The sequence below is a fragment of the Eptatretus burgeri genome, chromosome 14 (assembly GCF_056783735.1).
Source record: "Eptatretus burgeri isolate ZD-2024b chromosome 14, Ebu_testis_v1, whole genome shotgun sequence".
Lineage (NCBI taxonomy): Eukaryota > Metazoa > Chordata > Myxini > Myxiniformes > Myxinidae > Eptatretus > Eptatretus burgeri.
In genome coordinates this window covers 47,918,183-47,931,066 of record NC_140974.1, presented here as the reverse complement: position 1 = coordinate 47,931,066, position 12,884 = coordinate 47,918,183, and the positions used below count along the sequence as shown (strand labels likewise).

The window sequence follows — 12,884 nt, the reverse complement described above, 5'->3', positions numbered from 1 at the left end:
ATTCGGTTACGTTGTATATTGCATAAGATTGCACCTTTTTGAGTATTTGGTTGTCGAAAAGAAAAAGTACAATACATTTGGTTGGTCAGAAAAAGGGCCCTGTGATGAGCAATTCTAAAGTGAGGAAATGCAACTCCTGATTCTAACCCGCTTCCATTTTGAAAATGTTACAACTCACATCAAACAAAATATCAGAGGACAAACTCTTGTTTAATAAAGCCATTTCCCCCCAGGTTACTGTCATCATACCTATTTTTCGATTTCACTCATTATTATTTTTACAACTTTTTTTTTATCTACAAGAGTAGACTCGGAACAGAAACCAACAACGTCCCAGACCAACAGTGGGTAAATGGGGACCCGGTAGGCAAAAACTCACAGACATAATCCAAACACTAAATAAATTGATTACCTTTACAAAAGACTGCTTACTCTCAGGTAACACTTTAATCCCATTCTGACTGTGGCTATTCTATCCATCCTCTCAGCCCTTGTACACCGGAACCTGTGGGGAGGCAGCTGTAGGTCAAGCAGCTTTCTATCTCAACATGGAAAACTAACCTGACTGAGGGCAACTTTAGTTCATTCCGTAAGGCTCGCAAAATGTGTTTGACCATCTTGAAGCAAACTAGAAAACATCATCTTACAAATCTCAAGGATGTACTCTCCAACCAGTCTCCTTCCTCAAAGACATGGTGGTACCTTGTTAAGTCCATCTTTGGTGCGTGCAGCCTCTCCCTTCATAGTTTCTCTCACCTCAAATGGCCTGAGATAAGGCAAAATATTGTGACTGTTTAATTCCTAATCTCATGTACCCAACCAATCCTGCTCTGTGCATCCTCATATGCATTGTCGAGTCGACTTTGTGTCCTTCTCGCCCTTGAAGGTAGAGGAAGTTCTGCTTCGCTCGAGGAAGTTCTCTCCAGTTTGTTTCAACAATAGGCACAGGTGTAATCAGTGTCCATGTTCATAAATCTTACTCTGCTGTTCCTGGACACTTTAACCTGTCTTTCTCCTTTGTCTGCCTCCCTGCCTTGAAGTTATCAAATAACATTCTCACCCACAAAAAGGGTGTAAAAACAAATCCCATCAACTACAAACCAATAAATTTAATTCCAATTATAAAGTCTTGGAATCTATCATTGCTGTTGATGTCCGGTATTTCCTGTTTTTAATGAGGCTGATGTTTCACCATCAGTTTAGTTTCTGTCCTGGTCACAACTTTGGACATGCTGCTGCTCCTCTTACAGCAATGCTTAAAGGTCCTAAATCTCAAGCAAGAGGTCAGGATCATCTCCCTGGTTACATCTCAATCATTCAATACAGTTTGGCATCTTGCCTGTATTATACAATGTCACGTTCATTCCTGGATTTCAGACTTCCTCCACTCACACAATTAATATTTTGCTATCAATTGTACCATCTCCTCTCTTCCATTGGGAACAATCCTGGATGGGTCACAACTCCAATGTAGGATACTCGCATGGCTCAATCATCCCAGCAAGCTGGTACTCATTTTGCCAACCTCGGAAGGATGACAGGCTGAGTAAACCACACCTGGTATTAAATCAACAGCCAAGGGGGATTTGAACTCAGGAGTCTAGGATCCCAAGCCCACCACCCGAACCATTAAGCCAACACCAAGCTTCATAACATTTTCTCTATGTCATATGGTACCCCATCCCACTGAATAGTCAGATTGCAGCTGTGCCACTCACTGCTGATTTTTAATTGATTAGATGTCCTTCAACACTAGAAAATCTCACAGTATCACTCTGTCTCTCAGGAAGGATCATCAAACGAACCCACTATCTATTTCCATGATCAGCCAATGGAAGAAGTTCAGACTCTTGAATTTCTAGGCCTCACCATTAGCCAGGACCTCTCCTGGACTGGCCATATAGCAAAGCTGCCCTCCAAAGCCAGCCACAGACCAAGCATCCCCCACAGTTCCAAGTCTTTCCTTGAGAAATTAAAACTAAAAAAAGGACTTTGTCCATAGTTCAATGAAGTACTGCTCTCTCCTCTGGGCTGATGGCAAAGCATCACATCTGCCTCTCTTGCATTCTGTGAAATATCAAGTTCTCAACATCATTGGAATCTCCTCCAATGAGGCTGAAGCACAAGGTCTGTTGCTCTCATATTACAGGCAAGTTAGTAGTGCCTGATTTTTTTTTTTTAACCTTAACTCCAGTGATCTAGCTCACTATGCTCTTTCAGCCTTCCAACTCCACCCAGCAATTTCAGGATGCAAGCGTTCTTACAATACACCTCTCCTGGTTAAGTGTCCAAAATCCAGGCTGACTGTACACCTCAACTCTTTTATCCTCCCTTATCCAGCTCGTGACACCACATTCCTGAAGCTGTTCTACCCCACTCTTCCCACCAAGAATTCTAGAAGGTTGTGATGGGCTACCATCTCCTGTGATACCCATCCAAATTCACAGTATCTTTAAAATCCCCATTGACCCTGCCAAGGCCAACCATATTTTTTCTTTACAGGAGTAAGGCTCATAGAAGAGCAAGGTCAAACTAACAATGGGACAAACATCAATGGAATGAACGAACAGGAAAATAGGTGAGGGAGAAGAGGAGGAAACACTGAAATTAGCAAGTAAGCTGGTTGGGCAAGGAAAGGTTAATGGAGGTAATAAAGATCATGATTCACAATTGGGGATGACAAGAGAAGGTGGTGCATTGCTTGCTCTTCCTGAGAGGGAAGAGTGTGACAGGACAACCATTGGAAGATGGTTCCATAGATGGGAGAAACGATAAATGAGGTGGGAAGGCAGCCTGGATTTAGGGAGGCTAACCAGGAAGGAGTTAATGAAAGAACAATTGTATCCTGAAGTAGATATAAGGAGGGTCAGATCACATAGAGCAGAGGGAGCAATATCAGAAAATAGACGGAAGAAAAAGAGAGAGACCACCAACATGCTGCAATGTGAGAGCAACAGACCCTGTGCTTCAGCCTCATCATGGGAGATTCCAATATTTTTCACATAACTTTAGATTCCATTGAATCCAGGAAACACAGATGTGGTTCTGGGGGTGCCCACCCATAAGGGAGAGCAGTACTCCATTGGGCTGCAGACAAAGGCCTTGTAGATTACGAGAAATTCTGATTTTTCAAGGAAAAACTTGGATCGACGGAGGATGCTCAGTCTGTGGCTGACTTTGCAGATCATATTTGCTGCCTGGTCAGCCCAGGAAACATCAATGTTGATGGCGAGTCCTGGAAGTTCAAGGGATTTGCAGGTTGTCTCTCTCCTCTTCTCCTGTTCCTCTCTGCCTCTCTGCCTCTCTTCCTGCCTCTCTCTCCTCTTCTCCTGTTCATTCATTACTTTGCTTAATGTGTCCAATTATGGCCCCATTGCTCCACTACCAGTTCAAACCATCCCACCACCTTTCTCACACATGAGCCTCAATCTTATAAAGTAAAAACAAAAAAAAGGACAACAGGCAGACAAATGCATATACACATCACTTACAGAAGTGAACAAACAAATTGTTTCCCCCCCCCCCCCGACTGTAAAATGCACTTTTGCATCACATTTTCTGAACTAAATGTGCTTTTAATCAAAATTATGAGAAATCTAATTGTAAAAATGAAATGCCACCGAAGGAGAACCACACTGCATCTCGACAGTGACTGACTGCTCACGTCTGAATCGACGTTTGTGAGGAAAAGAAACATGTCATCAAGCATATTAATTTGCTTCACCCTCTCTGCTTCTTCCTTCTCCTGGTCCTTCCTTTCCAGTTCAGCGAGATATTCCTGCAGAATAAATATTGGAGAGAATATAAAACCTAAACACTGTATTTTGTACTGTATGTGTTATTGTTAGTACATCTTTATGACATGAATGCAGTTATATTTCCTGACCAAAAATTAGGGAACATAAGGTAAAAGTGAAAAGTCCACAAATTCAGCAATGCAAATTTAAGTGGTCATGTGACCTGCCACATGATACAGTCGGTGTGTATAAGCTGTGAGAGTTGAACAGGACATTTATTGACTGTAAAACCCGAACCCGTTATGTCAGATTTGACAAGATGAACAGCACTTGGCTTAATAGCATGAGCACTTGTGGTTGTACCCAAATGGATGGTAAAATGTGGCTCTGTCTGTTGGCTGACAGTGTCGAGGTGCATTTAGCTAATTAGGGTTCCCCTCTACCCATACATTTGACTCATCTTGTGCTGTGCTGAAAACTTTGTCCATGTCTTGTTATATTTGGCGACAGGATCTGCCAGCATTTGCATAATATGCAAAAAGCAAAAAACAAAAAAGGCAAGGTAAGTGAGGAATACTCAATGATGAAAGGTGAACGTACAGTATTGTAAGCACGATGAGAGGCTCTGCTCCGCTGGCTTCACACATCATTTTGATTGTAAGCAAATCTCGTTGTGCTTCTAAAGTGGTGGTTCACCATCATTTATTACTGTGATTTGTTCATTTGGACGTACTGCTTTTGGTGCGTCCTGAGGTTGAGTTACATTACAGTGCTGCACTACATTCCCTTACTAAAGATAGCTGAGAGAAACACACACGCACTCACCTCTGAGCTATAAAGACTGGATTCTAATCCTGACATAACTATAAACTGTCATTCTGGTGTTTCATCAATGTGTGTGCCGTCCCTTCGTATGGACGTTAAACTTGGCGTCCCGTCAGCTGACATTAGTTGATGGATGATAAAGATCCCACAGTGTCCTTCTTGAAGAGTAAGTGAGCCGTCGCAGGCACCCTGAACAAATTACAAATTAATGCCCGAACCACTTTGGTGAATGTCAGGCCTGGCCAGGTGGTTTCTGAAAGACTTCAGCCAAAAACTTCCCGGGCCAACCCCACAAAAACGTGAGAATAATTGTGGCCATTAAAGAAAGAAAGAAAAAAAGGAAGAAAGAAGAACTTCTTGTTCACTTGAACTTGTAATGTGAGAATTGTTCTGACAGTTTGGCCACAGCATGAGAAATGTATGGTCCATGTTGTGTTTTGGGGGCTACGAGACCACTGCTCCACAACCTTACCGAAGTCAACCTTAATAATGCTTTATTGAAGCTTTGGAAGCAACTTAAACTCTGCTTTATATTTCATTTATTATTGTCTCAGTTTGTTTGTAAAGTGGTGGTTTCCCCCCATGTTAACATAAGTACGAACGCAGCAGTCTCGCCCTCCTTGCTACGTTTTGCGAAGACCTTAGCATACATAGCCAAACTACGATATTGCATTGGCATTCATAACCATGACCTATCTACCCGAACACTAAGTATGTTTGGTATTTTAATGTATTCATATGCAGCTTGTGCCTGCTTGTCTGCTTCATTTTCTGGGAGCACAGCTGTGCTGCTGATGCAATGCCCGTTACCAAGAAGCTGGTACTCATTTTGCCGACCTCGGAAGGACGACAGGCTGAGTCAACCCACCTGGTGTTAATTAAACGACGCAACAGGGGCTTGAACACAACACCCTAAGATCTTAAGCCAACCACCTTAACCTTAAGCCAACAACACACTTTCTTAATGTTTGGTATGCCTTGTCATGTAAAAATCAAATTACATTGTTGGGTCCCATTCTTCGCATTTCTTCTATCAATCTTAAGAGGAATATTTTGTATAGGAAGGTCTTGTTTTTAAAGCAAACAATGACATCCACAGTGGTTGGCGAGACTAAGGTGTTTTTGATACCTTGTGTTTTCTCTCTGACTCTTCGCGTGCTTGTTCTATCCCCAGTCGTTTCTGCAGTTTCTCTTGCTGCATCTTCCGATATCTCTCAGCCTCCTCCTCACGAGCCCTCTGATAATCATGGAAGACAGTCATTCACATGACATCTACGAGATGGTTCAGAATACCTTCACACGCAAAATGATATAATGCAAAAATATTTCCATTTGAAGGCCTCATAGCTTCCACACACCTTTGCTCTGAGTTGGCGGGCCATCCGGCGGGCGAAAAAACCACGTACACCTGACTGGATGATGACAGCAGCTGCATTCGGGCTTAAACGAGATCTTTTTCGTGCAAGTACACCTCGGCATCGGGCCTGAAGCAGGATGACTTTACGTTGGATGCGATGGTACCGCATGGCAACTAGCCGAGCATAGGCTAGGGCTTGCAGACGTGTGAGACCGTTATGGAGCTGCAAGAGACAAACATGGGTGTTCACGCTGTATAAGTACTTAGGCCTAAGTCACATTTGCTCTACGGCGAGGATACGGCGGCCGTACGCCCTCTGAATTGACAGAAACGTGCGGCGGCCGCAGAATTTCTGAGGTGGCCTCAGGGTGGCCCTACGCCGTATGGCTATATTTTACAGGCCGTAAGGTCGCAGTGGAATTATAACGTGGAGTTATAACATTTTTCATTTCTACGTTCGCCGTAGCAATTTGACAAGCCGAAAAAAAAACTGGTAAAAAAAATAAAAAATTAACCCATTCGTTACCGTCCGTCTGGCCACACGTTCGCCTTAGAGCCCCCCTGCGGTCCCCCTGCGGTCGCCTTGCGGTCGCCTTGCGGGCACCTTGCGTCTGCCTTGAAAATTCTATGGCTGCCGCAGGAACGCCCTAAGGTAACCGTGCGACATCAAATCAAAGACCGTACAGCACCCCCACGTTTTCGGTCTCCACAATTTATAAATACGCCGTGCAGCTCCCCGAAAAATAAAAACACATGTGACTGCTACATTGTGTGGCTGTGGAAATACTGCGGCCGCCGTATAATTGCTAGTGGCCGCAGATTTTGGAGACCCCACGGCCACCGTGGCAAATGTGACTTAGGCCTTAACACCACTGTCTGATGTCTAATCGCCAAATAGGTAGGATTTTTTCGACATCCTCAAGTCATCGTTTGAATATCACCAATACATGTGTGCTCGTCACTTAATCTATGGACACACACCTCGAGATAGGCCTGACGTTCTTTTTTGCCTTTCCAGTTCTTCTGGATCACAATGGCACATCGTTTAAGCCTCAAAAACCAAAGTCTAGTGAAGACAGAATATACCATCAAATACAAAGGAAAGTGCAACAATCATACGATATTCAAAAGGCAAGTATGTGTGTGTGTGTGTGTGTGTGTGTGTGTGTGTGTGTGTGTGTGTGTGTGTGTGTGTGTGTGTGTGTGTGTGTGTGTGTGTGTGTGTGTGTGTGTGTGTGTGTGTGTATGTGTACATCTGAAAAAAATTTAAATTATAGAAAAACTAGAAGGGGAGCACTCGGGAGAGTGCAAAACCTCTGCTGCCAATACTGCTGGGTCACTCAAGTGAACCTTATATCTTATTCATTAAATATGTCAACAGTGCTGACAGAGTTATAGTTCTTTTCTCCAACATTTTTTTTTGGGGGGGGGGAGTTGGAAATCACTTAAAACATGTAGAAATGCAAAAAAAAACAATTTTCTTCTTTGTTTTTGGGGGGGTAACAAATTTTTTTTGGGGGGGTGGAAATCACTTAAAACATGTAAAAATGCAAAAAAAAAAATTTTCTCAAACAATTTTTTTGGGGGGGGAGTGGGTTGGAAATCACTTAAAATATGTAGAAATACAAAAAAAAAAATTTTCTCTATTTTTTTGGGGGGAGTAACAATTTTTTGGGGGGGTTGGAAATCACTTAAAACATGTAGAAATGCAAAAAAAATCTTTTTTTGAGGGGGGGTATAAAAAAATTGGGGGGGGGGGGTTGGAAATCACTTAAAACATGTAGAAATGCAAAAAAAAAAATTTCTCAATTTTTTTTGGGGGGGGGGACGAAGTCCAAAATTTAATGGCATGATCCTTGGACCATACCTAACCCCCCCCCCCCACCAAGTTTCGTCGAAATCCGTCGAGGAGTTTTTCCGTAATACTGTTCACAAACAAACAAACAAACAAACAAACAGAAAGGGGTGAAAACAGTAACCTCCATCCATCTTCGAAGATGGCGGAGGTTAAAAACATGGCTGGGCTAATCTCCACCAATTTTTGCATACTGTACATGCTGGGTTCCCAGAGGGAACGGGTATTACTCGTACATCCATCATCATCATCATCATCATCATCATCATCATCATCATCGTCGTTTTACCACCGTTTCCCTGCTTGCAAGTGTAAGCCGTGGTTCACCTAATGGCTGCTTTCCAGGCTGCACGATCCCTTGCTAGCCGTTTTGTTGGGCCTTCAACTATAAGATCCAGAGGAGTAAAACGTTTTCCCCTTCTCAAAAAGTTTCAGAGACTAAAACATAAATGCTATTGTAACAGTGTCAGGGACACCAAAAAGTAGAAGAAAAATGTATAAAACTTGCTGGAAATTTTATTTTTTGACCCAACCCACTCATAGTTCGGGTATGTAAAATTAAAATGTAATTTACCACTTGATGTGTTGGTCATACCCTACCTGACCACAATGCCTTTAATGACTCTTTGGATTAGCAAAGCATTGTGGGTCATGATCCGATCCCTCTCTTTTTCGAGCAGAAGGTTATGCATGTCCTACGGAGAGATGGACATCCAGACATTTAATAGACCAACAAACACCAATTGGTCGATGTGAAACTTCTTCATCTCAGTGGCATTTCCTGTAAAACTTGTGCTTCCATGTCGGCACGTCAATCAATGTTGCCGAACAGCTATGAAATTTGTTCCAAAGTTTTACAGTTATATTGACATGAAAAAGGTACATTTAGCGAAAGACCGAAGAATTAACTTAATTCGGAAACCAATGTCTTTTATTTTCATCGATAATGACCAGCTTCAGTTTTCATCAACATGAGCACATCGCATGACCGTATGAGTCTTCATCTGCCTTGGCAAACAATATTTACTTTCAGAAACACCATGGTGTTGCCGAGCTGCCAGTCACTTCCTTCATCCAGAAAGGATTTGAGGATCTTCAAACATATCGTCTTTGGGTTTTCCTGTACAAAAATGGAGGGGAAGGAAGGAGAAGGGAGATTGCAAGCAAAAGGAATAAGGGTTGGCAATCGTACAAGTGACAAGAAGAAAATGGTCTCCTGCTGTAGCATACATATTGTTCTTTACAGTAACTGGCAGATGCCCCTGATTGGAAGTGGGGTACGGCTCCTGAGAGGGGGCGGGTCGGGAGTGGAGTAAGATGGTGGCCTGCATTAAGTTCGGGTATTTAGCTGCAATGAAACACTTTGCCCTTATCAGATGAGCCTTTATGTGATACATTTCACCTACCTTTTGCAATTCAGCAAACAGAGACTGGTGCTGCTGAAGCACCCATTTATCTAACATAAATGCATTCACATGTGTAGGGGTGGAAAAACAAAGCCTAAACCTGAAGGGGGTGGTACATTGACAAAAACAAGTCAAAGGGAAGAAGACGTCAAAGAGAATAGAGGGTTTGAGGATGAATGAGGGAGAAATAGTAGGGAAACTTAGCTAAATATAGCATAACAATTGTGCATTTTGTGAGGAAAGCACCAAATTTGGCACACTAGTAGCCTATCATATTATGAACAGATTTGGATATTGGGCCATCTCAAATTCAGCCGCTGATGGCTGTGGCAGCCATTTTCCACTGCCATCAAAAATTTTGAGATGGCCCAATATCCAAATCTGTTCATAATATGATAGGCTACTAGTGTGCCAAATCTGGTGCTTTCCTCACAAAATGCACAATTGTTATGCTAAGTTGCCCCACTAAAAAGGCAAAACAGGTTGGGGTAAAAAAAGGAGAAATAAAAAGATTATATGGGACATCTGAAGAATAGGACGTATGGTAATGTATAGAGACGTACGTATGAAGTAGGGAAGGTAGAGGTGTAAAAATTTCTGCCATTTTGCAGCCGTAATATGTAGACATCCGCTTTCACAATAATTACTTATCCTTGAAAGTGGCCGCAACATTACCGGGTCAACACAACAACAAAGAAATTTAAATGATGATGTTTAGATGTAAATGTTGAAAATGATGCTGATGCTTGAGCCACCTTTTTCTGCCTATCAGCATATGTTTGAAGAGAGTGGTAGCGATCCACAAACCCTGGAAACGTGTGCCGGATTGGGTAACCCGCTCGGCGAATCTGAATGGTCTGCATCATCCCAGAGTACCTGAGTTGTCGTATGCACAGCTCCCTGTCAAACAGCTAGAGGCAAACAAGAAACAACTCACTCAGATACTGTTGGATTATCGATATTTTATTGTATTTTTTTTTTTGGCACAATGAGGTATTAATTTACCGTAGACAGGCCTCTTATGTTCAACTTCAGTTTGAACCAAACGTTTAATTTGTCTTGGTGGTGCACAATCCAAGACTTACCATTGGCTTCTTGAAGTAATTTGGTTTGATGCAGCGTATGAACCATGGCTCGCATGCCCGCAGAGTTTTCATGAGCTTGTCCAGTGATGTTCGAAACTGTCCGCTGAGTGTTGGGCGTTTCCGGCGTGCCACTGTTCCAGTGTCTGCGGCTCGCTTTCGGAATGGCAGGGTCCCACCCGTGGACACATTCTGCTGTGCAAGGGGGGTAGGGGGAAAGGTAGTTACTGTTTGCACTGAGAAAGTACACTGGGAAATAAATCCGAATGCACAGTTTTGTAAAAGTAAACATTTCCAGGAGATTAAATAGTTGATCATGTAAATCGCAATAATGTTCTCACATTTAAAGAATCTATAGTGTAGTGCTTGCAAGAGAAGTTATCTAGTATGTGGTCAGGGTATCATGTATTCCACGACCTAAAATCGGAATTATTGTTATTATAAGTAGCAAGAATACCTGTATTCTGTGAAGGATATAGCAATGAAATATGAAGAGATAGGAATGAGAGATACATATATTTAAGTCAGCAAAGCTGCTCAAGACAGGGGATGTCACTTAAGAGGGCTGGGAGTCTCGGGCGGTGTAATGTTTCTTTTAAATTGCAGCAATTGGAATAAATTTAAAAGTGTTAAACTTAGGAGGATAGGAAGAAACAGCAAGATTGAAAAGGGATGGAGAAAGAGATCAGAAAAAAAACAACCCAGAAACTCAGTGCGAGTGACCTCAAAAAGTGAAATTCTTGATTACACGAGCGACTTAAAAATAGAACAAATAATAATCGATGCCAACAATGACTCACATCAAAGCCTGAGTTTTCGTTGAAAATCAGTTGCAGCAAAGAGTTTTTGGAGGAGTTTACAAGCTGTAGAAGATCGGTATTCAGTGGATCCCGGTTCTTCTCCAGAAACCCTGTCCAGTGTACATTGTACTGAGGTTATGAAAGTACAATTGACATTTCATTTATGCTTCAAGATTATATGAACAGACAAAAATGTGAATAAATATTCGCTTATGAGAGACATCGGTGATTAGGATAACTTTCTTCATTTATTGATCTAATCGGCCTCTATCTTGAGTGTCCGTTACATTTTCCAAAGAGTACTGACCTTTGCAGTCGTACATGACAACACCAGCAAAATGCCTGATGCCATATTGCATGCTGTGACTGTTTTTTGGAGGGATGAAGTTAACGTCCTTGTGCTGCTGGTCCACCATCTTCTGCAACATTGTCCTGTCTGTACCCTTGTGTTGAGGAAGGAGAAGGACAGGTTGCAAAGAGGAATGTAAACTTCACAAAGTTTTGTTTTTCTTTTTCTTTTTACAAAATCCAAGGCACGTATTGGAGCTGCCACACACAAATCTCACACACATGCACATACAAACAAACATATGTGACACAACACAAGACTATTAGATGAGACAAACACAGCCACTGAGCTTGGGGGATGTGCTGTCACTTCCCAGGGCACTCTGGGTACCAGCGACAGCGACACCACAAAAGTGGTCCTGCCTTTCTAATCACACTCGGCGAGGCATTTTCTAAGGAGGAATTCCTTCCTCCCCATGGATTCCAACTTATGAGGCTTGTCCGTGTTCTTATCCTTTTGAATGCTGAATGTCAAGCAAGGAAGCAGCACGTAACATTTTTAAAGACTTTTGTATGACTCGGCTTGAACCACTGACTTCTCAGACTCGGAGCAGACACTCGAACCATACCCCACCAAGTCTGGTGTTTGTAATAATGCTGAGCATAACATGTTTATAGGACTATGTTTCGGGTGATAGATGTTATTGCCACATAAGAAAATATTTGCTGTAGCCTCAATCTTAATAACATTATAGGGTGGGTGAAAGAGTTTTGCAAATGGGGCATACAAGCAAGTACCACCCGTCGCTTCTCTGATGGGAATACTAAGAGGGGGGAGAAAAAGAGGGGGGGAAGAGAGAGGGAAGAGAGTGAGGAGGTGGAGGGGGAAACAGAGAGGACAGAGGAAGAGTGAGGAGGGGTGTCGGAGTGAGGAGGGAGGGAGAATGAGGAGGGGTGGGGGAAGGGAAGACAGTGTGAGGGAAGGAGAAGGTAAGGCAGATGTGTGGTGGAGCGTTAATTACGATTCATACTGTCTCATCAAAATAATTCTGCATAGAATAACAGTGAAGATTAAAACAAAATAATGTCTGAAATCCATTTTCTACCGGTTATACTATAAATGCCACCCAGAAACAAACATCACCCAGACGTGTCTGGAGATAAACACCATCCAGAGACAAACACCGCCCAGACGTGTCTGGAGATAAATACCATCCAGAGACAAACACCGCCCGGACGTGTCCGGAGATAAATACCATCCAGAGACAAACACCGTCTGGACGTGTCCGGAGATAAACACCATCCAGAGACAAACACCACCCAGACATGTCTGGAGATAAATACCATCCAGACACAAACACCGTCTGGACGTGTCCGGAGATAAATACCATCCAGAGACAAACACCGTCCGGACGTGTCCGGAGATAAACACCATCCAGAGACAAACACCACCCAGACATGTCTGGAGATAAATACCATCCAGAGACAAACACCGTCTGGACGTGTCTGGAGATAAATACCATCCAGAGACAAA

At 42.7% G+C, this 12,884-nt stretch overlaps 1 protein-coding gene across 4 annotated transcripts in view; it reads right to left on the bottom strand.

The window, feature by feature from the left end:
- The window catches only part of LOC147013127 (unconventional myosin-VIIa-like), a 123,445-nt gene that overhangs the window by 61,798 nt on the left and 48,763 nt on the right, over positions 1 to 12,884 (bottom strand). For 2 of the 4 annotated variants that reach the window (XM_085854720.1, XM_085854724.1), the window contains 10 exons: positions 11,370 to 11,505; positions 11,063 to 11,172; positions 10,266 to 10,457; positions 9,936 to 10,091; positions 8,802 to 8,894; positions 8,375 to 8,469; positions 6,901 to 6,985; positions 5,921 to 6,142; positions 5,692 to 5,799; positions 3,665 to 3,778 (listed from right to left, as the gene is read on the bottom strand). In XM_085854720.1, the coding sequence (XP_085710846.1) occupies positions 3,665 to 3,778; positions 5,692 to 5,799; positions 5,921 to 6,142; positions 6,901 to 6,985; positions 8,375 to 8,469; positions 8,802 to 8,894; positions 9,936 to 10,091; positions 10,266 to 10,457; positions 11,063 to 11,172; positions 11,370 to 11,505 (1,311 nt within the window). The remainder of the gene's footprint in view (positions 1 to 3,664; positions 3,779 to 5,691; positions 5,800 to 5,920; positions 6,143 to 6,900; positions 6,986 to 8,374; positions 8,470 to 8,801; positions 8,895 to 9,935; positions 10,092 to 10,265; positions 10,458 to 11,062; positions 11,173 to 11,369; positions 11,506 to 12,884) is intronic. The other 2 variants (XM_085854723.1, XM_085854722.1) reach the window with 2 other exon arrangements.